At 32.8% G+C, this 25932-nt stretch overlaps 3 protein-coding genes across 4 annotated transcripts; 1 reads left to right on the top strand and 2 right to left on the bottom strand.

The window, feature by feature from the left end:
* Positions 1–708: 708 nt before the first annotated feature.
* LOC120133643 (DNA-binding protein SMUBP-2-like) lies at positions 709–7356 on the bottom strand. 2 transcript variants are annotated; one of them, XM_039150189.1, is made up of 8 exons: positions 6549–7356; positions 6010–6318; positions 5575–5858; positions 3310–4341; positions 2836–3004; positions 1623–1780; positions 888–1147; positions 709–850 (listed from the first exon to the last, which is right to left on the bottom strand). In XM_039150189.1, exons 1-7 carry the CDS (start codon positions 7354–7356, stop codon positions 905–907), a joined length of 3003 nt encoding a protein of 1000 aa, XP_039006120.1. In that variant the 3' UTR covers positions 709–850; positions 888–904. The 2 variants fall into 2 exon arrangements, with proteins under 2 accessions (XP_039006120.1, XP_039006119.1); XM_039150188.1 differs by having other exon boundaries at positions 709–1147.
* A 9028-nt stretch (positions 7357–16384) lies between these two features.
* LOC120133612 (cysteine-rich and transmembrane domain-containing protein WIH1) lies at positions 16385–17146 on the bottom strand. Its single transcript, XM_039150167.1, has 3 exons — positions 17017–17146; positions 16845–16935; positions 16385–16535 (listed from the first exon to the last, which is right to left on the bottom strand). Exons 1-3 carry the CDS (start codon positions 17129–17131, stop codon positions 16490–16492), a joined length of 252 nt encoding a protein of 83 aa, XP_039006098.1. The 5' UTR covers positions 17132–17146; the 3' UTR covers positions 16385–16489.
* Positions 17147–20274: 3128 nt separating this feature from the next.
* On the top strand, positions 20275–22003 carry LOC120133700 (T-complex protein 1 subunit gamma-like). Its single transcript, XM_039150229.1, has 9 exons — positions 20275–20450; positions 20530–20591; positions 20843–20915; positions 21047–21114; positions 21243–21312; positions 21518–21586; positions 21675–21746; positions 21870–21943; positions 21995–22003. The coding sequence occupies exons 1-9, from the start codon at positions 20426–20428 to the stop codon at positions 22001–22003; spliced, it is 522 nt and encodes a 173-aa protein (XP_039006160.1). The 5' UTR covers positions 20275–20425.
* Positions 22004–25932: the final 3929 nt, after the last annotated feature.

Here is a 25932-nt window from a genome sequence, read left to right as displayed (position 1 = left end):
GAAATTTTGTAAACTTAAATATGTATTTAAATCATGATCATTTTAATTAAATTAAATTAAAATTTTTAAATGATATATTTTTTTATACGAGTAATATTCGGAAACATACTCATCGTCAGATAAGACACATTTCCATGGTTTCCTCATATAAAATGATCATCTACGCTCTGGGGATGGAATTGGCACACATTTTCAGTTAAGCTGAAAATCATTAACAAAATGATCCATGTACAACACAACATCTGCACTGAGCTTCTTTTAAATTTTAGATAGTGCTATAGAAGTTTGGGATGATAGTCAGATAAGTGGGTGCACGACGATAGGTGAATCGTCATTCGATGGTGACAATAATAACAAAAGTTTGAAAATAAAAATTCTAGATGTTTGAGTCTTTTTAGATTTTAGAAAAGTTTTAGAATCCTTTTAAAATAAATAATAATTTTAAAATTTTCTTTTTAAAAAATATAAAAAAAAAATTATAAATCTTCACATTTATTTTTTGAATTAGTTAACGAATTTGAACTTCTTAGCCGGATCAAACACTTAAAGTAATAAAATCGAAAACGTTAAAACCCAAAAAAATTAAAACTAAAAATATATGAAAAATATAATTTTAACGCTCATTTTTTAATAAAGCCAAAAAAATAATCCTAATGTTAATGTTTTCCTTGATATTATATGCAGTTTTGGAATGTATACAAACCAGGGTTCATCAAATGTATATTTCTATATACAACTGAATCAAAAGGTAGCAATTTCGATCACAAAAAATGACCATATGTACATAAATTAATGGGTAAAACAGATGCCGAAATCAAACGTATCCAAACCATCCATTTTACAGATTGAACTTCCAAACAATCATTCAACTGAAACAAATTTAAAGCCTTTTTTCCATGTCATGTTAACTAATGGATGGCAGCATTGGATCCATCTCGAGTCCCGATCCTCCAGAAGCACCAGGTCCGGCATGCTTCACCCTACCAACGTACCGGACATGGCGTAAGAGCCTGGCCAGGAAAGTGTTGTGGCAAATTGTCGAGCTATCACACACGACCGCAACATGTTTGCGTGCTCTGGTTATGGCAACGTTCATTCGCCTACTGTCCCCCAAGAACCCAACAGCACCTAAAGTGTTTGATCGTACCTGAAAACAGTAAAAAGCATCTAAACCAGCCATACTTAGGATTTCAGTTTCATGCAATTAAACACACTCTAACATGCATCACCTGCTACCTATGTGACACAGGAATGTTCGCATTTCCGAACTTTTTTTCTTCATATATTTGGAAAATCGTACCCTTGTAGTTATGTCTAAATGTGTCGGACACAAGTGTCACACACATGAATAGTAAGAAAAATAAAGTCCGAGCAACATTGCATGCAACATAAATGCTGAAGGGGACACAAAGACAAAGATCCTCAAACACATTGGTATCATGAATGTCTGCAACCTAAAGAAAAATGAACATTTTGCTAGCAAATTCGAGGGAAATCAGTGAGAAATATGTAAAACCAAGACTAAAAGCATATAAATTATAGCAGGAAACAGATGATGACTTTATCAGGAATTTCAAAAGAAAGACATGGTAATTCATGCAAAAAATAAAAATTGATAATACCATTGATATGATTACTGCATCAGCCTCTCGACCCTGGAAGCTATCGATTGTCGCAACCTCGACGCCAGCAGCCTCAGGGAACTCATCGAGCCTGTCTCGTAAGAGCTGTACCTGAGCAACATAAGGTGATTGCACAGCAATAGCTGTTGGGCTAACACCTGCATAAGAGAATACAATCGAACATAGTTCTCAACATGGTTAAGTGAGGAAAGATGGTAAAAATCAAGGCCTCTTAATCACTACAAAGCAAGCACGGAAATAACTAGGGTCGGGACTCGGAAGGCCATCGATTTTTGCGAGGGTGTTAGTCTACCAGCTGATAAGAATTATGCAGAAGCCAAGGACAGACATCGCTTTAAAACTCATACAAAGGGAAAGTCGGGGAACAAACACTAAAGGACATGGATTACTCTTATAAAAAATGTAAAAACCATGAGGTAGAGGTATACATTGATGCGAGTTGGGCTAGAGAATCAACTGAAAGAAAGTCTACGAGTGGCTATTGCTTTATGGTTTGGAGCAATCTAGTTACAGGGAGGCGCAATAAATGGTTTGTGGTCTCAGGAAGCAGTGCAGATGCTGAATTTTGAGCACTTGCTTCAGGAATTTGTGAAGGAACTTCAATTCAAAGACTGTTAAAAGAGTTAAAAGTTGACCCAGAGGATCACTTCAAGATACAAAGTGACATTCAAGCTAAAAGATTTGCTTGCTACTGACTCGAACTTAAAGCATGTGGTGATTGACACACTTTATTTCTGAAAAACTCACTTTATTTCCAAAAAAGTCAACAAAGGGACTGCAAAACTAAACTATATTTCTACTCAACAGTAAATAGCCGATATTCTTACCGAAGCCCTTCCAAGGACAAGCTTAGATAGATTAAAGTCCAAGCTAGGTTTGTACAACATATACAAACTGTGTGGACAGCTGCCGAGAAAAGCAAATCTGTCCCGGTAAGGAGTTTTATCTCCTTAGAATTTCTACATGGAATTTCTACAGTTATAAAAGAGAAACCAAAGTAATGAAAACAAGATCATGCTCATACATGTAACATTCTCAAGTCCAATATAGTTTAACATTTATTTTATTACCAAGGACTATTAAAACTTGAATGAAGAGTGCAACAGTACACACAATTCAACTAGTTTGTCATATACTGAAATCAATATAGTAACCACCATTAAAAAGGTAGACCAAATATATTCTCAATCACCTGCATAGATCAGATGAAAGGCGTGTTGGACAACGATATCGGCTTCCCCTTCATTGAAAAAAGACCCTGTGCCTGCAAGGTCTAGATGCTCTTCACAGCCAACTGACAAACTTCCATATGGCATCCTTGTGTCGAGTAACAACAATGGGCATTGTGTTATCCACGTGGGCTGAAATAAGGTAAAGAAACATCAAAACTTGAACCTTTTTTCCTTCTTTTTCTTTCCCCACCCAAGCTAACCTCGCGAGAAATAAATAATTCCAAAAAATTCAATAATGTAGAATATTAAACCAAATAAATAGCAAGCATGCCTATGTAAAGCTAAAAAATACCCATGCATGCATGAATTTGAATAAAAGATTGTGACCATAAACTTATTTGAAGGTTTTTTTCACTTAGCATTTCTAGTAGCCATTACTAATGAAGATCTATGCTCTGTTTTATAGAATGAATAAACATGAATCGATCTCATACCTTGACAAATAGAGAATCAACAAGAAGATGAGATGCAACAGAAGGAGAGGATTTCAGTTCTCCATCATACATCTCCTTCGAAGCCCAACTGGCTATTGCATCATTCATTCGGTACTGAGTTGTTAACATGGTAGCAAGAACCCCTTCATGCAAAGTCGCAGCTCTCTCTAGCAAGGATACTCCAAGGCCACCTTCTAAAGCTTTTTGAGACAAAATTACGGGAGCAAGCTGGCATTGGTCGCCAGCTAGTATACAACGTTTCCCCTGCAATATTGGAATCCAACAAGAGGGTTCAATTGCCTGTCCAGCTTCATCCATAACAACCAGGTCAAAAGTATCCAATTTTCGAATAAGTGGATCACCCGCTCCAGTGTTCGTAGAAAGCACCACCTGAGCACTTGATAATACTTGCTTCACCATTTCCTTCTCCTTCTTTTTTAGTTCCTTATCAAGCTGCTTTAAAAGCTGGCGTATTCCAGCAGCTAAAGAATCATCCTTTAAACAAAGTTGAAGATCTTTTCTTAGATCTGACTTCTTCCTTTCAAATTCTGCTCGATAATCTGCAAGCTCAGAATTGACTATCTCAACCAACGACTTGGATGCTACATTTGAAGAAATGCGTGCTGGGTTTCCAACACGCACTAGGTTCAATCCTGTACCGGAAAGTTTCTCCACCATGTTGTCAACAGCTGCATTAGTAGGCGCTGTTACTAGAACCCTTTCACCTTGCTGTGAGGCAAGTACTATAATATCCTTAAGCAAGCCTGTCTTTCCAGTGCCTGGAGGTCCTTGAACAACCATCACAGGCCGCTTCTTGTTCAAGCCTAAAGCAATTGCTTTTCGCTGGGAATCATCAAATGTTCCATGCTGTAATAATCCATCCAACTCCACTTGACTCCAGTCGACCAAACCATTCTCCTCCAGCCATTCTAAATCTTCCTTGTCTCCAAATAGTGTGGCCACAACAGCAATTGAAGGGTCTTTCTTCTGCAAGCCATTCTTCTGGAGCAGCATTAAGGCTTCACAATTGCGCTAAAAAACATAACAGGGCAGTTAGATATAGTAAGCATTGTTGAACAGAAACAATTGAAAAGTGAATATATTATATATTAACAAAAAAACACTTCTGGAAAGCGGCCAAAATATGTCTGGAATTAGTACTTACTGGCAATTCAAAAAACTACATCAAAAGTTAAGATGTATTCTCTATTAGCAAATTCCTTAAGGCAAGCTACCGAATGAATCATTCACCACACGAACCTAATAAGAGTAAAAAGGGGTGTAGCCCAAGCCAGGTGCTGCAGCTTGAAATATCTAGCATCTAACCAGGAAACAGCTCAAGAAACTCTAGAAATTTTCTTAGGTAGCCATATTTATTGTAGTAAAACCAATATAGTAACCAGTTCAGGTTTTAGTAAACAATTTTCATGTCTTGGAGGAGCGGAGTTGATTCTATAAGATTTTACCCAACGCATTGATAAGTAATTAAATAGTTTGCAGTGTGCCACCACTTAGCATAGAGATGGGAAAATATAAATAACATGGATACCCATATTATCAGTCCTACTTATTATTAAGTATGTTAGAGGTTGCAGTTTTCTAGCTTTAGAGAATCTCTTGTACCTCAAGAAAGAGAGGTTTGCTAATTACTCACTATGATGGTTCTTTGGGAATACAATTATAATTGACATAGATTCCCTAGTCAAATGAGAAATATAGATCATCAGAGAAATAAAAAATGAGGAAAACTGTTACTACACTGCACTCGGTCATGACTGAAAAGTACGTATCAGAGAGTTACACAATATATGCTCCAAGCATCATGACCACGATAAGAGATTATGGAATGTGAAAAAAAAATGTAATCCACAAAGGATTTCAGAAGCATTATAGGCAAAACCAGGCTTCATAATGTCCATGGAAGTATGGAACTCAAAACAAAGGATAGCAAGAATACAACGCATAGAGCCTTGGGAATAGTACCTTGTGTAAATACTATGAATGAACTTCTATCTCCTAGTGCTTTGATAAACTTCCTTTTCTTTCATGAAATTTCAAAATTATCATGAGAGGGCATTGATACATCATACAAATTTAAAGCTACATCAAATAAGATAGGAAGGAACCTATACTAGTCAAGTGGAATTTGACAATAGAACTAAGAGTTAAGAAATATGTCAGTGATTGTAAAACTAACATGTTCATCAATCACCATCCAAGAAATGTAAACCCAAAGACTGAAAATAAAAAGCATTTATCAAATACCTCATATGTGAGTGCATCAGCCAAACCATGAATACGATCAATGCGCACACTTTTTCCAAATAACTTAGAGAAAGTTGGATCACCATGACGAGACTCCATGGCAACAATGATGCTACAACCGTCATCCCCAAGGTTGTCAACAAATCCCTGAATGCAAGAAGTTGCACCTGCTCCCCTGCTGTCAGAAATCCTCACACAAACCATATCTCCAGGAGACAAGGTCGTGGGTGGCAGTCGGTGGTTGCCGTCAATCCTAAATAACACCAAATGCATTCCGCCTAATCCTGTACATAGCACAATTCTAAAGGCATTAGCAAACCCAACCACCATTTATGCAACAAACTCCAAAACTGCATTCAAAGGAGCAAATGAAGGTGCAAACATGGGGCTTATCAACCTCAAAGGGAAAAAATAACAAATAAATTGGTAGATAACCTGTTGATGTGCTAACAGCATTCAAATTGCAAATGGTGTCACAAAGTTCTTGCTGAGCCTGGCCATGGCTAACCAAGAACTCAATAGGTTTTGATGGATCGGAACCCTCATCAGGTGTAGGAACAGCATCTAACTCCTCCTGAGTGAACTCCAATTCCGCATCCCTCTCGATCTGAAGCAACTCCGACATCCGCTTCGTATACTCATCAATCCTACCTTGCATGGCCTTAGCCTTCTCCAAATCCATCCCCAAAACACCCTGAACAGGCTTTGGAGATGTATTCTTCCGAGCAATCGCCCTATGCTGAGCTGCAAATCCATCATTCCCAGCTCAAACTCGCTCTCATACCAAACTACTAATTAACATATTCCAAGAACTGTTAAATCAAACAAGTAAATTTATGCTATAATCAAACAACTAAATGCATTAATTATCATATTCCAAACACTATGTTAGAGCAAGTAATTAATGTTATATTCAACCGACAGGCTAGAAACGAAGTTGGACATGAAAAAGGTTTCAAAGAAAGAGAACGAACCAGAATTCGCTAGCTCCTTAAGCAGCTTCCAAGACTCAGTCTCCTTCCAATATTCAACCACGGATTTTTGCTGCAACTCTTGAAGAACATTCCTCAATTCCCTCTGGAAATGATCAAACAATGTTGGATAATGCGTACAAGCCTTCAAACAAATTGCTTCGAGTCCAAGGGGTATAGGAATAGCACTGAGATAAGGCTGTGCCTGGATTACAAATGTCAATCCAGGTCCCATCCTTTGTCTCAACTCCAAAAACTCCCCTTGCAACTCTGCTGACACAAAATCTGAAGCCATTGTCCTCATACCTTCACTAAGCCACCAAACAACCTTCTTCCCAAGATCTCTTCTGCCCAAGGGATCCCCATTTTGATACAAGGTTCTAATATTTAAAGCCTTATTCTTTTGAGCCTTCTGTTTCTTCAACAATCCTAGTTCCTTGACTAATATTTTTGTCCTACTGAGACTATCATTAGGCGTAGAAGCAGAATTACCCTCACTTTTGTTACCTCTTGGGTTGCCACCAATGTAACTTCTCCTTCTAAGCTGCTTCTTTGTAGAAGTAATAATCCTGCTGTCACTTTGACTGCCGCTGCTTTCTCCAATACCATTGCAAACAAACTGCTTGGACTTAAATTTTGTTAAAGGTAAATTATATTTATGGTCAACAAATAAACATATTGATTTCGAAGAATAAGAAAAGGAGAATGGCAAAGAACTCAAAAAGCTACTCTTTTGAACACTCAAAGCCAAAGCTTTTGTTGTTGTCGTTGAAGGAATCCTTCCACAAAACAAGCATGAAGCTTTTTCCATTTCACTAGTGAGAAATTTGTTTATTGTCCAAGGGAAGAAAAAAAAACTCAAATCATAATGCAAAGAGTCTAGCTACCATTTCTTTTTCTTCTCTCCTAGACTCTCCCAAGAACGAATCTTTTTAAGAGAATCTTCAATTATTTATCCAAAGATATAAAGAGAAGATTTTTTGGGGTTTGTTTTTTAGGTAGAAAAAAAGGGGTTTTGAATTTGAGCCTCAGAATGGATTTGAGGTGAGAAATAAGAAGGGAAAAAAAGGTTCTTTGGTACCCTATGTTTTCCTTTGAATGTACTGCAATAATACAGGGAGGAACAGAAGAAAGATATTTGAGGGGTCAGAATCAAACGAGGAGATCGAAGAGAGAGTGTTTTGATTGGCTACGAGAGATTTTGTGGAGAGGGAGTGTGGGCCAAATGCGTTGTATTACTGTTCTATGTTTTCTACTTTGATTTTTTTTGGTTGTTGTGATTTGTCGCCCAATGCTTGCTTATTTGTGGTAAACATAACATGTGAGAGAACAGTTTCATAGGGAAAGTTAGAGATGTGCTTGTTTGAGCCATGGAAAGCTTGTTGATGGGAGAAGTCAAAATATTCATATGCTAAAATAGAGAATCTTTTGCTTTTAGGAAAATATCACTTCTTTATATAATTAAAGAAAGATGCTATCAAAAATATTATTAATTTTTTAACATTTCTAGTAAAGTACCGTGTAAAACATTATTTTTTTCTATCGGAAATATTAATATTGGACGCTGCCTAAAATATTATATTTTTTCTACTAACTTTTCTATCATAAATTAGGTAGCGAAATTAACATTTTTGGTAAAAAAATATTTTAAGTAACGTTTTACCGAAAATATTAAAAAACTACTCTACAACCACACTATCTATTTTCCAATAGCTAGGCCTAAGAAAGTCTTTAAAATAGTCAGGTTTAATGTCCCCTCCAAACAACCCTATACTAATAACTATAAAATTTTAAAATAGTTGCAAATGCATGAATAAAAGAACAAATAACAACCCAAACATACCTTCTATCATTGAGGTAACAACCCAAATATACTTTCTATCGTTGAGGTACTGAAAGTGTAGTGCAAAACATCGATTTTCAAAATGTCTTCCCTAGAAATCTTCGGAGTCTCCCCTAGAGCAGTTGATAAAGAAATATTATGACTACCTCCAAAAGAAGGGAAGCAAAATTTACTTCCTCATCTATATCTCCCACTAACCACACTGCACCATTTCTTTGGTTAAACTCTTCTTCTTTATTAAATTTAGAGGAGTTGCCTTCTTATTCTTGTTAGCCCCTAAAAATATTGTAGTAGGCTTCATGCCTAACAGCCATGGTTGATCCAATGACACATAAATTGGAAGATTGAAATCATGGTCAGAGGAATAGCAATTGAACTCAATGAAATACTCAATCACATATAGCAATAGGGACCCCAAGAACCTAGACTTTACTGTAGGTCATTGACTTTTTATTGTCTTATCAAAATCTACTCGAGTCCCTATAAAAAGAAAAATATAGATAAAACCAAAATAAAAAAGTAAAGAAACATACAGCAAACATTAAATCAATAATTCACCTAAAACATAGTAACTCCTTTAACCTAGTGGCATAACTCTCTTCCTCATTATCTCATAAAAGATAATTACAAGGATAAGTAGCAACATCATAAACAACCCCAATGCACATTTGATGTAACACTTGAATATCAAGTTAGTAGTTTCAAGTAACTTGTTTGGGCTTAAAGTGAATAGTAGGGCTTCATAAAGAGTTGGGCTAAGTTTGGGCTTTGTTAAAGTAGGTTTTAGGTCTATATAAACATAAAAAATAGAATTTTAGAATTAAGACCAAATGAAGAAGTACTAAGGAAGTAATTAACCCATTGTTTGAAAAAAATGTCAATCTCCCTTTAGGAGGCATATGTCACACGTTGAGAAGCGGTCATCACCTTTTTCTTTTTCCTTTTCTCTGTTCTCTCTTCTTCTTCCTCTAGCAAGTTTCGAAAGGTGTGAACGTTGTCATTCCACTTTACTAGACCTGATTTGTAAAGGTAAAAATGATAATATCCTCCCTTAGAGCTTTTATCAAGTCCACTATCTCAAGGTTTGGCCATGGTGGGAAGTTTAAAGGGATTTTTGGTTTTAGGCTCCTAAAACATTTCTAATCCATTTCTAGAGTATAGGAGTCATATTAATTCTCCTTTTAAGTCATTAGGTGATTTAGTAATTCATTTATTTGTTTATAGTTAATGAAAGAATTTTGAGAAAGCTCCAAAGGCAAGAACAAGGAAAATCTTATGCTTAATTTACCTAATGTGTTTTCCAAGAACTAAGGTCAAGGTAACCCACTTCTAACTCTTTTATAATGATTGTATATCACTAGGTTTAATTTTCTTGCTTGTATGACTTTATGAGACATAATGGGTATATTTGTGTTCTTGAGGGAAAATGGTATTTTTAATGTTACTCATGAATGGAAATGACATATTATGAACCCATTAAACTGTCATAAGCTTTAAATAAAATTGGAGGGCCTTATGAAGGATTTTGGTTATGAGTTGACGTGTTTTGTTTGCGGAAAAAAGTTTATGGGTTTGAGGTATCAGTATTGGATGAATAATACCAATATTGTTTGTCTGAAAGGATAGAGTTAGTGGGTTTTGGTTAGGTATTATCAGTACCATGTTCATAGGGTATCAATACTGTTCTTGGGGTATCAATATTGTTATTGTGGTATCAATATCAATGGTGTGGTATCAATACCTAGGATTGGTTTTAAAATTCCAAAATATAAGTTTGGTATTGATACTCGAAAAATATCGATACCACTAAAGAAAAGTATAAATACTGGTGAATTTTTCTAATAGCAAAGTCAAGTTTGGTACCGATACTTTTAAGAGTATTGACACCCTTAAGAGGGAAGTACATATACTTTACATAGGGGTATCGATACTAGAAATCATTTCAAAAACATCTAGTGTGATTTGGGTACCAATACTCGGGTAATACCAATACCATAAAAAAATAGTAATGATAGTATATGGTTGAGTATTGGTACTATCATGATCAGGAACAACTGGAAGAGTGTTTTTCTTAGGGGTTCTAGCGAGGGGTTTGAAGGTTAGGAACCTTGATAATAAAAGCTTACAAGAAAAAACATTACATAATTGTGTGATAAACATAATGATCCTATGAAGGCATATTGCATAAGACTTATGCCTTTGCTTGACACTCGGGAAACAATGAGGACACCCGAGTCACTCATTCATATGACGATTGTCTAATATGTATGCATGAGCAATATTCTGATATATTTTTATTAATGTAAGGCACTTTATTCTAATGTTAAGTGCGCTTATGTGTTAGTGCTGAGCACTTTAGTACCAGAGCTAAAGCACTTTAGTTATATGGTGGTATTGCCACTATACTTGGTAACTCTGAATTACACTACTATGCTTTGTTGTGATTTATGCTTGGTTGTGATTTATGCTTGATGCATTTCACTACTCATGATTATACTTGCTAGCATATTCATTTGATGAATGCATGAAGTACAATAAAGTTATTTGTATGGCACTAAGCTCGTATCTCAATATTCATAATTGTTTCCGTTCATAAGTTTTTAGGTGCCACTCTGAGGAGCTTATTGCCAAACTTTAGATTTCTATATTGGATCGAGCTTTAGAGTACACCTCAGTTATAGGGAAAGTATTTCATAGAACATGTGTGTAATTTTCGTAACTCTTGTTTTTTTTATCAAAATCATGTATTTAAGACATTATATTTTGAGAGCTCCCTAGTTTGTAAGACTTGAATGTTTATGTTTTTAACTAAAGATGTTTTGATAAAAATTAAGAAATGAATTTAAAATAATTAGATACTTCGGAGATAAGTGTAATATTCAAATCCTCTAAATTTTGGGTCATATCAAATTTAGGTGTTACATTTAATGGTATCAGATCATCATGTTTAGTCTTTGTTAGAACACGTGAGTTAGATTCAATAAGTGTCAATGAGTACATGCATCTAGAGTGTCAAGAATACTTAAATATATCGAATAGAGATAATGGCTCATCTCTTTCCTTTGAATTCCTTAGGATATGACTGACAATCTTTTGCAATTATGAGGGTCGTGATGAGAGTCAAGCCTCACTCTTTGATGACACTATTGATGAGTTTTTCCCGAACTTTGAAGACATTGGCATCCTAGGGGACTCATGAATAAACAAGACCATTTTCTTTATATACCTCATGTCTTCTCTTAAACACATAGTTAGAGCTATTTTAAGAGCACTCAATGTACTTGAACCACCTGTCTCGCTGCCTATAGTACCATAGGAATCATCGGCAGAGAGACTCTAACACTATAAGACCATTAAATTTTTGGGTTTAGGGGATGATCCATTTTATGTAAAAAGTGGCTCTATGAGAGTTTCTACACCATCTGACAATTACATCTTACTACCAAAGGTAAGATTGGTTGTGTCACCACCTTATTGAATGATGATGCCATCGATTGGTGGGAAACAATTGAGTTAGATTTTGAGCTAAAGAAGTCGACATGTAAGTACTTTCTAGCTGAGTTTAGACAGAAATACATTAGGGAGGCCCACAATGATGATCTAATATATTAGTTTTCGTATCTAATTTAATGTGATCGATCTGTATTTGAGTATAAGCATGACTTTCTCAGCTTGATTTGTTATGTTCTAACTATAGTAAAACCGGATGGCATTCGCTGTAGGGGATCAAAAAAGGATTATATATCGATATTATTACCCATCTAGCAGCCAACCCCTAGGGTCTTTACGGAGCTGACTTGTCAAGCCAAGGCAATCAAGAGAGTTTAAAGCATGAGGGTCTGTCTGATGGGTACCTTTGGATGATATAATTATAAGGAATTAAATTCTATTGGACCCTAATAATTTTTAGCCAAGAGAGCTAGGGACTCTCACGGAGCGAAAAGGTCCCCATCACTACAGTCTTGAAGGTCAGAGTAGATTTAGGATGTTGATAGGGGTTGGAGTCCCATGACTTCAGCCTCTATGACAAGCATCGAATGATAGGCTAGAGGTTTGCAACCTTCCTTATGTGGGCATTGTGGTAAATGGCACATGGAGAAGTATGATTGAATTTTCAATGGTGTTTCAGGTATGGCTCACTAGAGCATTTCATTAGATATTGCCCATAGGAAGGGAGTTTTACACTATCGACGTATTAAAGATCTATTTAATCCTTTCAGATGATATGAGAATCTCTCTAAAGGTGTGGTAGTTCAGTGTCGGGTTAACCTAGTAGGAGCAACTCTAGATCAATAGTTGGACGTGAGTCAGTTGATGTCATCTTAGGTATTTTCATTGTTTTACTACTTTAATAGATATCAGATCTTCACACTTCAATATTTTTGTGAGATTGTTCAATAGAGGGTACCTTAGTTGAGGATCTTGAGGTTAAGGCTAGGGTTTCGAGTCTATTAGGACTAGATATTTTAATGGATAAGGTTCATCATAGGTGTTCGATTGAGGTCTAGGGTCAGATCTTTCCAGCTGAACTAATGGAGTTACCCTTATAAGAGTTTTATATGATTTTAGAGATGGATTTGGTTATCAAAGCACGATGTGAACCTGAGGTGCAAGGCTAGGAAACTCAAACTTATGATAAGAGATAATACCAAAGTTGTTATGGCTAGTGAAGGTCATGGTTGTACATCCAAGATAGTTTCAGATTTAATGGCTTAGAGATTGATCAATTAGGGTTATGAGGTATTTCTAGCTCACATAGTAAACACTAAAGTTTTAAGCCCGATGCTTGAATATATTCTTATAGTGAGAGACTTTCCTAAAGTGTTTCTGAAAGATTTGATGGGGTTACAGTTGGATCGTGAGTTAGAATTTAGCATTGAAGTTTTGCTAAGAGCGGCTTTAGCGTCCATCGCTCCCTATTGTATGGCACCTATTGAGTTAAAAAAGCTGAAAACTCAAATCTAAGAGCTGCTTGAGCGTAGTCTTATCCGACCAAGTACTTCACCATGGGGATACCTAGTGTTTTTTGTAAAGAAGAAAGATAGATCAATGAGGTTGTGCATCAACTACCAATAGTTGAAAAAGTTGATGGTAAAGATCTGATATCCACTTCCAAGGTTCGTCAATTTATTCAACCAATTTAGGGGAACAAGGGTATTCTCTAAGAAAGATCTGAGATCAGGGTATTATCAGTTAAAGGTTAAGGAACCCAATATAATAAAGACAAGCTTTAGGACCCGATATAGTTACTACGAGTTTCTAGTTTATGGATCTTATGAATCGAATCTTTAACCCTTACATGGATTAGTTTGTGGTAAGGTTCATTGGTGACATCCTAGTTTACTCGTAATTAGAGGAGGATCACATCATCATCTTCATATTATACTCAAAATGCTTCAAGAATGATGGTTGTATGTCAAATTCAGTAAGTGTGAATTTTGTCTCTTGGGGGTATCTTTCTTGAGTCATGTGGTAATAACTAACGACATCCAAGTTGACCCATAGAAAATTCAAGCAGTAGTTGAATGAGAACCACCTCAGAATGTATCCAAGGTGTGTAGCTTCATGAGGCTTTTCGGATACTACTGTCACTTTGTCAATGAGTTCTTAATGATCGCCAACCCTATGAATACGTTACTTCAAAAAGGAGTGCCTTTTTTTGGGATGAGAAACATTATTAGAGCTTTAAGCAGTTAAAAGAGATCTTGACACAAGCCCTAGTGTTAACTTAATCGAGGTCCGATAAGAACTATACCATGTTCAACGATGCTTTTTGAGGAGGATCACACCATCATCTTCATATTATACTCAAAATGCTTCGAGAATGATGGTTGTATGCCAAATTCAGTAAGTGTGAGTTTTGGCTCTTGGAGGTATCTTTCTTGGGTCATGTGGTAATCACTAACGACATCCAAGTTGACCCATAGAAAATTCAAGTAGTAGTTGAATGAGAACCTCCTCATAATGTATCCAAGGTGTGTAGCTTCATGAGGCTTTTCGGATACTACTGTCACTTTGTCAAGGAAAATTCTCCCACAATAAACATCGACTTATAATAAGATTTCTAATTTCATTCTAACCAACCTTACATATGAAGGTTGCACACTTCATGAAAGATGAGGTTTCTTTCAACGACGATCTTCTTCGCCATTATAAACAACGAACTGGAAAATATGACAAAGACTTTAAGAAAAGAAGCAATTAAAAATATAGCAACATGGTTATCAAAAAGATCTTTTTTTTTAAAAAAAAAGAGAGTGTGGTGCTAAAAAATAGTTTCAATATCCTAATGACTTATCGCCCTAATACTAAGTCTACACATGTACAAATTTCTCCAAATGACCAAGAAAAATTTATTGTAAGTACTCTCAAAGGACAACCAAATTCAGATACCGTACAGGACCTGAAAATAGTCTTGAATCGTACCACTTTATGGTAATCCCTGATTAAAGGGGACAAAATGTTATACCTCTAGAGAAGATTGAGAAGACTAATCAAAGAATGTCAGTGCTACTCTAAAAAAGTAACCTAAAAACATTCATTAAGCGAAGTCTTCAAAAGTCTTTTGGAGATGTCATGTCACCTTCAGAACTATCCTAGCTAGATGGTCACTTGGAGCCTCTAACCATTAGTATCTTATGTGTTTTTTATAGTCGTATTTGCATAAATTGTCAATCCATTAGTATCTTATGTGTTTTTGATAGTCGTATTTGCATAAATTGTCAATCATATTTACATAAATTGTTAACCTATTGACTTGTTGGTGACCCTAGATCTGACACCAATCATCTTATAATCAAGTTATATACCGCAAAAGACACTAAAGGGGTAGGGTACTTTTTTTCCAAGTTATCATCTAGACCCATCATCTTTTCTATACTCTCCTTTAGCCATCCTCTAACAAAAATTCACTGGCGAACAACCCAACTTCTACCGACCAAGATTCTCTGTTCAAATTAGAAGGGATGAGCTACCACCAACCGATAAGGTAAACTTATTCGCATTGATAAATAGGTTAATCTAATTTATAATAATTTTAATTTTTTTTATTTTATCGATAAATACGTACTAAATCTAATCCTATTAAATATAATATTTAAATTTTGTATCATGTAAATAGATTCATACTCTCTCACAAACTTATGTATATATATAAAGATCATTTTGTTTAATTTGATAAAATTAGGGGAATACTATGATTAGTTTTTTTTAAAATGATGCTGGTGCAAATTATTTTTAAAAAAGTTTAAAAAATTGTTTATAGTAAAAGTTTTGAAAATTTGTTCTTGAATGTTGACAATTTTACTAAAGTGGTTTGTGGACGTTGACAATTTTGATAAAATCCTTAGGTCTTGGATTTGAAAATTGTTGTATGTTGATTTAAAAAATATTATGGTAAGGTTGACTACAATTGTAGATGATTTTATGGAATTGTTGACGGGAAACCGCTGGAGGACGAAATTAAAAAAGAAAGAAAATAATATGAATTACATTAAAAAAAACGAGACAGAAATAAAATATCATATAATTTTGTTAAAAAAAATTAAATATATACATACATATAGTAAACACATATTTGTATGAGCACAAGTTATATCGAACAGCAATAAAGATGGACATGTACAAATTTTCTTCAATCATTCGATGAGTATTTTTAAACATTTATCAACTTTTGAGAATAACTTTAACAATTATAACAAAAGTCACCTCAAATTCCTAAAATAATTTTTCATCAACACTACCTCCTTATTTAAAATAAAAATCATAATATTCACCTAAATTTATCACTTCTTTTTATAATGTACGTGGACCTATTTCGCTATAAACATAGGGATCTGTATGCCATTTTTTTTAGTTTGACATTAAATGAGAAAAGGTTAAATATAAGGAAATTAAAATGTAAACAATTAAAATTAAATCATAAAAAGAGCATATGTATCTATATAATGAAAGAAAAAACTTGATAAAATAAACACGATGAACAGCTCTGAAGATCATTTAGTAACATCAATCATGTCTACTTCATAACACAATATGAGCAACAATCACAACCAAATATTGTTAAGAAGCAAACATAGGAGCGGTTCCTCAAAAGCATTGTTTAGAAGCAAGCTTCGCAGAGCCAACAGCAACAAAGGGCGAACAAGCTGTACTTACAAGTCAAAATAATTAGATTGAAGGATGATGATAATATAAAGGATAAAGTACATATTTAGTCATCTAATTATTCATGCGGTACCGTTTTGGTCATTTAATTATTTTTTTCTTCCAAAATCGTACATAATGCTATATTTTGATTATACACCGTTAAAAATTAATGGTGATACTAACGTGCACTATAATATAATGTCACACCATCACTGAAAAATTAAAAAAGTATCATGTTAGCAGTTCTGTTAATTTTTAACAATGAATGATCAAAATGAAACGAAAATGTTACGATAGTGAGCTCTTACCATCCTTCAATGAAGCCCCTATCTCCCTTCTTCTTTGAACGAGGGAAGCATTTCTTCTGAGTTGCAGGTGGATCAGCAATCGTGGGATACCCTAATTTCATCAAAACCAACAAGAAAGTAAGTTCTCAAATCTCCATTTATCATCTGAAAGAAGTGTCAGTAGAATTAGAACCTGCGGGGGCTGATTCTCTTGTCCAAATTCTGACTTTGCCATTTTGGAATGAACAGTTTTTTTTTTTTTGGATAAGTTGGAGTATATGTGTGCTGAAACTCTGCTTCAAACCCATCAATTTATATACATTTTTAAGTTTAACTGTGGACTTAAAAATCTTATACATTTTTAATGTTTACTTTTTTTTTTCTAGAGTGTTGGCTTACTTTGATTAGGTTCCATCTGGTGCGGTGCAGAGCAAAGATGAAATCAAACGAAAAGTTGTGTTTCTCCACCTCATCACATTCTAAAAGTAATCCAAAGAGAATAAGACAGTTGGATTTTGATTCCTTAGTCGGAAAGGATAAGGACTGAAGTAATATTTTATATTAGATAGCGGAGCTTCTATTTAAAGACGAAAACATATTATTAATAGAAAATATAAAGAAGATGCTTAAAATATATGATAATTTAAAATTTTCAAAAGTCGTCAACCCTTTTAGATCTATTCTTGCACAAACATAAAGATGAATCAAGAGAATGCTAAAGTATTTGTCGTCACCATAAAAATAGTTGATATTTTTTATGTTTACTATTAATAATACAATTTTAAATCTTTTAAAATTTTATAATTTTACATTCGTTAAATTTCTAATATAATTTTTAAATATGTTACATAAAATTATACGGTGGCACCGAAATAAAGTTGGGAGAATAAATTCTTTACTTCTTTCCACTACTAGAAATTTCTACTATTTTGACAAATTTAATTTTCATAAAATTAATTTTGTCACTCTTAGTAGTTTTTTGGTGACAAACTAAATAATCGTAGCATTAGATTAAAAAAAGATATACAATTATGACAAAAGCTAAAATCGTCATAATAATTTGTCATAATTAACAAACATGTGTAACATATGATGATAAAATAGATTTTATTACAAATTTTTGTTACAAATGTTTCCCTCCATTTTTTTGGCGCCAAATTGAAGGCATATAGCGACAACTTTTGTAACTAAAAGTTTTAGTAATTATGAAAAAAAAATTGTCACAACAAATAATGAGATTTAGATTTGTTGTGACAAATTTTTTTTTGTAATTATATGTTTTAATTATAGTGACAAAATGCATAGTCACAAATGATTATCTCCAATTTTTTGTAAAAAACAAAATCATATGGTCACATGTTTTGTAACTATAAACTATAATTATTGTTACAAAAAAAATTGTCACAGCAAATAATGAGATTCAAATTTTTAGTAAAAAAATAATGTTTGTCGTGATATGTTTTAATTATAGTGACAAAATATATTGTCACAAAGATTTCCATCCATATTTTTTTTGCGCAAAAAAAGTCATATAATGACAAATTTTGTAACTATAAATGTTAATAATTATTACATAAAACATTGTCACAAAAAATAATGATATTCACGTTTTTGTGACAAATTATATTTGTAGTTATAAATTTTAACTATAGTGATAGCATATATTAATCGTCATAATTATTTTTCTCCACTTTTTTGTTTCAAAAGTTATATTGACAATTTTTATAATTATAATTTATAGTTATTGTTATAGAAAAAATATCATATCAATAAAATTCAAGTTTTTTGTATTAAATTATTTTTGTACTTATATATTTTAATCATTATGAAAAATTATACTATCAAAACTATTTCTCCCTATTTTTTTAATGTCAAAAATGTTATATAGTAACAAAATATATTTTCATAAAGATTTTCCTCTATATTTTTTTGCACTAGAAAAATCATATTGTAACAATTTTTGTAACTATAAGTGTTTATAATTATTACAAAAAACATTGTCACAAAAATAATGGTATTCACATTTTTGTGAGAAATTATGCTTGTAGTAATAAATTTTAATTATAGTTATAACATATATTATGATAAATATTTTTTCTCAACTTTTTTTTTTGTTTCAAAAAGCTATATTGATAAGTTTTGTAATTATAATTTATAGTAATTGTTATAGAAAAAATTATCACATCAGATAATAAAATTCAAGTTTTTTGTAATTAATTATTTTGTATTTATATATTTTAATCATTATGAAAAATTATACTATAAAAAATTTTCCCTATTTTTTGGTGCCAAAAATGTTATATAGTAAAAGTTTTATAGTTATTGTTATAGAAAAATTATAAAAACAAAAATTTTATTTTTTAATTAATAAATGATTTTAGTGTTTTATGAAAAAATATGTTTTTAGTTATACATTTTTATTTTAATGAGAAAATATAATAATTTATTATAAAAATATGTTCATAAAAATCAAAATTTTGTAATATATATAATTCAATGGCATTTTCAAATAAAAGATAATAATAAAATATATTATCAAAATGTTTTCATTTATTTTTTACGAAACTAGTTTTAAATAAAAGATAATAACAAAATATATTATCAAAATAGTGAAAATGAAAATGAAAATTCTAAAAAATTGAACAATATATATTAACTAAAGTAGGACAAATTTCCTATTATTATTTTTTACATTAAGTTTAGGTGAAGTTTACTTTCGTCAATAATGATATATTCACTACAAAGCTCTTCTTAGTTGTATAACTATTTTTTAATATTTTTTTATTACACAGTTTCATAATGGTTAACGATAGAAATCATTGATTAAAGGGTCACGTAATTTTTTTTTCTAAATTCGAGGGTCACATTGAATGCAACAATAATTCGATGGCCAAATTGATCTTTTCACAAAAGTACAAGAGCCTTAGGTATCTTTTTGTTGAAAATTAAACTAAATTAAAGAAATAAAATAAATATTAATCGGGTATCAATGACCTGAAAACAATGGTACTGGGTTTTAAGGTTACTCGACTTACAGGTACCGCATATTACTGGCTAAGACATGGACCAAGATTTTGGCACTGGAAAATCTCAAATACTTGAAAAAGCGAGTACCTAAATATAAACACCCCTAACTAATACAGATGATAAAAAAATAATGTATTTAATATAATTATGGAGTTGTTTTTATTAATGAGAAATAAATAAATTTTTATATAAATTTACTTAAATGTTATTATGTTAAACTCTAATTATTTTATTTCAACCCTACGTACCATTTTGGATGAAAGCTAGATGTTTTAAGTTTAATGGCTTGTTGGAGTTACCCAATTAACAAGAAAGTAAACACAAATCAAAGAGAAAGTAATTGGGCCTCTCCGAAGAAGAAGAAGAAGAAAACAAATGAAGCCCATAAATGGCATGCACCTCATTTTTTCAAATCTTTCATTAGTTCCCATACAAAACAAGCGTTCGAGAAAAAACTGGGGGAGAAAAGGTCCATCGTTCTAGTAGGGTTTTTCAGTGGAAGAAGAAGAAACCCTTTTTCAGATTAATCTGTTTCAACAACTTTTAAATTCTAATACCAAAAACAATCATAAGCAATGCACTCCCCAGTTCTCGTTCTGAGTAAGTTTCTTTTCTTTTGTTGCATTTTTTAAATCCTTTAGATTCAATTTGTTCCTAAAAATAACATTGAAATAAGCAGAGGATTCGTTGAAGCGGGAGTCCGGGACTAAGGTTCACCATGCTAATATCCAAGCCTCCAAGGTAATCCTTTTCTTTCATTGTTTTTTTTTTTTAATTATTTTGTTTTACTTACTCTGTATTAATCTAGAGTGTGATTGATGAATAAGCTGCTTAAATTTTGAAAGAATGTAAACCCAATTTTTGTTTATGAGTTCTGATCTGAGAACTTTATATATATCTAAGAAGGCAGGATTCAACATGCTTTGGGTCTTCGATATGATTTCCATTTGTTGTTGTCTGTTCAATGCTCACTGAACAAAATTACTTTACAGGCTATTGCTGACATTATTCGAACAACATTGGGTCCTCGATCCATGTTGAAAATGCTCCTTGATGCTGCTGGAGGTAATCCTTTTTACTTCTATTTACATTTCCGGTGCAAATGTTTTGGAATTAACAAAAACATTTTATTACCCTTCAAATGCGCTTTTGTTGATCTGGTATAAATATTGTTGTATGGTTTTGATTTCTACCGGGTATTGTCGTTACTAATGATGGAAATTCCATCCTAGGTGAGTTAGATATTGCACACCCAGCAACAAAGGCATGATATTCCACCATGCATCTCTATTTGATCTGCTTTTAGCATGTGAATGCCTCCCCCACCCCACAAAACAAAAAAAAAATTGTCTTATTTTCTTTCAGTCTTATCCTTTTTGTTGGTCATGTCAGTCAATGATTGAATTGAGCCGTACGCAAGATGAAGAAGTTGGAGATGGAACGACATCTGTCATTGTTCTTGGTAGATTTTTTTATGCAGCAAAATGCTGTTTATGTGCTTTTATACTTTTCCATACATTAGTTTATTTTTCAATTATATTCTCATCTATAAGATCTTTTTTTGTGAACTAATAATTTTTTCAGAAGCTCAATGGAACTTTAATTGCTTAGCTCATTTGGTATTCAATTTCCTTTAGTACTTATATTTGGTGTACTCTGTGGTGCAGCTGGTGAGTTGCTTCATGCCGCAGAAGCCTTTATTGAAACAAATTATCATCCTACGGTTATCTGTCAAGGTAATGCAACTTAGAACTGATGCTAGATTCTTAACATCTGCTTTTGAAACATTACTTAGAATTTGATGATGAACCATTTCATTTGCAGCATACAATAAGGCTTTTGAGGATGCTATTATTGTGCTTGACAAGATTGCAATGACTATTGATGTGAAACACTGTATGTTTCTCCTAGGAAGTTTTTATAATCATAAAAGAATTTTTTTTAATCTTTTATCCCCTTGTATTTGCATCTTTATCATCTTTGGATCATCATATTGTTGCTTTTATATTTGAATGGCAGGTTCAATGGTGTTGGGACTTGTGAAGAGCAGCATAGGAACAAAGTTCACTAGCCAATTTGGGAATCTGATTGCCGTGAGTGTTCTTTTTAATCAAAACTTGTTTTTATGTGAACTTCTATTATAGATTCATTAGCATATGCCATTGAGCTGCCATAGTAGTTACCTTTATTGTTTTTCCTTTTTGCAAATGACATGTTAGAACATAGAATTGTCATCTGACCATTTGAGTATTTGATTGTTTAGCAATTTGCTCATATTTGAATATGAATAGAACGGGTTCCTCATCTTTAGTTTCAAATAATTAATATTACACCAATCAGCATTCAGCAAGCATTAGGGGAAAGACATTTGAAATATGTCTGTTACAAAAGGAATCAGGGAACATTTGAAATCATAAGTCAAGCAACTATAGTTACATGCTTTGGGTATTTGAATATCTGACATGGTTGTCTGTTGTCTCTGTGTATTGGGCCATATTTTACTAAAATATTCAGACTCATTCATTTGGATGAAAAGCGTACAGAAATAGTACACTCGGACTTTTTTTTTGTTCAGTTTGTGTATCATGTTTTCACATGACCAAGCAATCTCCCATTGTTGTCTCAGTTCACTTTCTTCCTGTTGGTGTTTGGTCTGGCCCGCATGAAAGACCAAGATTGTATAACTAGTGCCCATGTCAGACATGTTTAACACATCGAAATTCATATTGTATTGACATGGGAATGGTGCCAATATATTGTTTATTCTACTAGCTGAAAATACAAAGTTTGTTCCTATTTATATCAAACATTAATTTCTCATCATAAAAAATTGTGAAAAGTAATATTATTTCACAATAACAAATTGGAACAAAATGATTTAGTCACAGTCACACTTTAAATTTAGTCAAAGTAAACAATTATGTCAAATTTATTTCGTCTCAATATTTAGTCAAAATAAAAAATTGTGATAAATTTATTTAATCAAAATAACAATTTATAACAAATATTAATTTCTCATTATAAAAAATGGTGACAAATAATATTCTTTCAAAATAACAAATTGTAACAAAATTATTTAGTCACAGTAAAAAAGTTATAAAAAATATTTAGCTTCGAAATAAAAGTAGTGAGAAAATAAATTTTCTTGTAATAGTCTTTTTGTCACGAAAACTTTTTTTGTTTGATTTTATAATTTAACTTAATTGTGACAAAATTTACTTTTTGTGATAAAATAATTGTTTTATTTTAACAAATATTTTGTCTCTGTAAGTTACATTTAGTGACGAAATAGCAACTGTGACAAATTAATTTTTGTTGCCTTGTGTATTTTTGTCACAAAAAACTTTTATGTTTGATGTTTAAATATAAGTTAGTTATGATAAAATGTACTTCTCGTGACAAAATGGTTAATTGATTGTGACAAATATTTTATTGCGATAAGTTAATTATAGTAATGAAATTTCATTATTACAATAAATATTATACTATGGTAACGAACACAATTTTGTCACAATATATTTTATATGACAAGGTTGTTCTAACAAATATGGTAACAAATAAAATTGGTCAGAATAAATATATCGTGACAAATTTTGTACTTTTAGTGATAAATAATTTTATTGAAACAATCTAAATTTTTTGTAGTGTTCGCATGTCACAGCAGCACCGAAAGGAGACATTTGAAAACCGGCAACATATAATTATGAAATATGATCTACTTTGTATACTAATTTGGGTGGGTAAAAAGGAAAGCAATTTTAGATTCCATGAAAGATGATGGTAGATTTATCCACACCTTACTGGACCTCGTCTTTAGGTTAATACTTGTACGCAATGGAGTTTACTGCATGTAATTTTTGCTAACTCATATATTTAAATAATGATTCGTTATTAAAAAAATTATTATATAGCAGTGAAAATGCCATCTAAAATTATTATTACACGGTAACAACAAATATAATAAAGTCAAGAACTCCAAACTCGTGTGCTTTTCTTCGAGTCGTATATACCACAAAACACCAAGGTAGATAATGACTTCGACTCCTCTCATGATATTGCAAGTTTTAAATGTTTATAAATTGTAAATTTATAATATTTAAATTGACAGTATAATTCAATTTCTTTTATATATTTTGTCAGATATTGCAAATGACAAATGCTCAATCTCTTGATAAAAAGAAAAATTAAAGTAAAAATCTCAACTTATAGGTTTGAGCCCAATTTACGATTGAGAATTAATTTGGTTTATGTTAGAATTATATTAAAGTGTCATCACCGTTTCCAAAAACTAGTTTTGATTTTGAAATAACTTATTTTAATATTATAGAAACACAATAAGATCAAATTCTAAATAGTTTTTTTTTCTTCACAAAATTCATATAATCGTAATTGTTTTATGGGTAAAGTATACAAATGGTCATCCAATTATGAGATGTTGCTTTGTTGAGTTTTCCGACTATTAAATGTTATAAAATATTCCCCCCGACTATAGGATGTTGCTCTGTTGAGTCATTCGTCTATTAAAAGTTACAAAATAGTCACTACATCAAATGTGTTCTGTAGCGGCATTTTTTGCGGCGTTTTCAGGGTAAACGCCACAAAATTTAAGCATTTAGCGGCGTTTACAATCCAAACGCCACAAAATGATACTTTAGCGGCGTTTTTCAAGAAACACCGCAACAGAGATGTAATTTAGCGGCGTTTATCAAACAAACGCTGCTGTAGAGTAATAATTTAGTGGCGTTTGTGTAAAAATGCCGCAATATAGTAATAATTTAGCGGCGTTTATAGTACAAATGCCGCAATATGTTTGTTTATAGTGGTGTTTTTATAAAAACACCACAAAAACATGTACTATGGTTGCGTTTTTTTTAAAAACGCCGCTGCAAAATAGTGAATATATGCTCGACTCTTCTCTTCTACCTGATCCCTAAAATCATTTCAACACTCCTTCCCTAAAAGGGATTTCTCTGGTACAACAACGACCCTCAGGCGATTCCAGGCAACGTCATCTTTTGTCTGTCCCGGCGACCAAATCGGCCCTCTCACCGGCGAACAATTATCTCACGATTGCACGGTTTGATCCCTTCTCTCACTACTGAACTTTTTCATTTAATTTTTGTTGGTATTCTGAAAATGGGGAAAACCCAGAAAGCTAAAGTAATGGAGAAAAATAAAAGCGTTCGAATAGGAAAAGAATATATATACATATTTTTTATTGGTTTATTGCTAATTGGGAGCATTGTTTTTCTGCTTTCTAATAGAAGAATAATAGCTTCCGAATAGGAAAATAATAGCTTTTGAAACATGAACAAATGGTTGTGGTACAAAGAGCATGTGTTGCATTCAATAAGAAAAATTATCGTCGGAATGTCCACGTGGCGTCTTTGCTCTGACGATGGATCAAATTATCGTTGGGAGGCTATAAGTCCGAACTTACCGTTGAAACTCGATGATGACCCGAAATGCCCTCCTATTGTAAAACAACATTCCATGGTCAATCTCCTAAATGAAGGTAATAATTAATCGCTGAAAGTTTTTGGCGCTATATTTTTTTTACTGTAAAATTAATAGATCGCACGCATGTAGAATGTTCAAAGCTTATTGAGAACGATGATAGAGCCAAATTTGGTAACTCTGTGGCATTGAAAGAATCTTCAATTGCAAAAGCAATATCTATCCTCAATGAAGACGATGTTGCCTTTACTGTTAGTCCAAGTAAATGTTTCTATCATCTATTTAATTTTTTTTATGTTTGATTTTGTTCCCAAGCCAACTCAAATCAAGTTTCATATTGTAGGTGGAAGGTCGTTATCTGTTTCAAGTGAAGCACTGAAGCGCACAATGAGTCTTCTTGGTGAACCGAAGGTAGGGGATTTATTTGGTGAAATGGATGAAGAGTTTCTCCATATAGAGTTTTCACAGAGGAAAAATTTAACGATGCGTCGTCAAACAAGGAAAACAGCTTTCTTACGTCCTTTCCCCACTAAGGAGCAATGAAGACTAAATTCTAGTGAACAATATGGTTAAGACTGTTAATGCATACTTTAATGTTTCTAAATTTGAATGTATTTTGTTGTTA

This window comes from Hibiscus syriacus, unplaced genomic scaffold (genome assembly GCF_006381635.1).
Source record: "Hibiscus syriacus cultivar Baekdansim isolate YM2019G1 unplaced genomic scaffold, ASM638163v2 tig00110584_pilon, whole genome shotgun sequence".
Taxonomy (NCBI): domain Eukaryota; kingdom Viridiplantae; phylum Streptophyta; class Magnoliopsida; order Malvales; family Malvaceae; genus Hibiscus; species Hibiscus syriacus.
The sequence above is the reverse complement of the archived record's forward strand: the minus strand, read 5'-3'. Positions and strand labels throughout refer to the sequence as shown.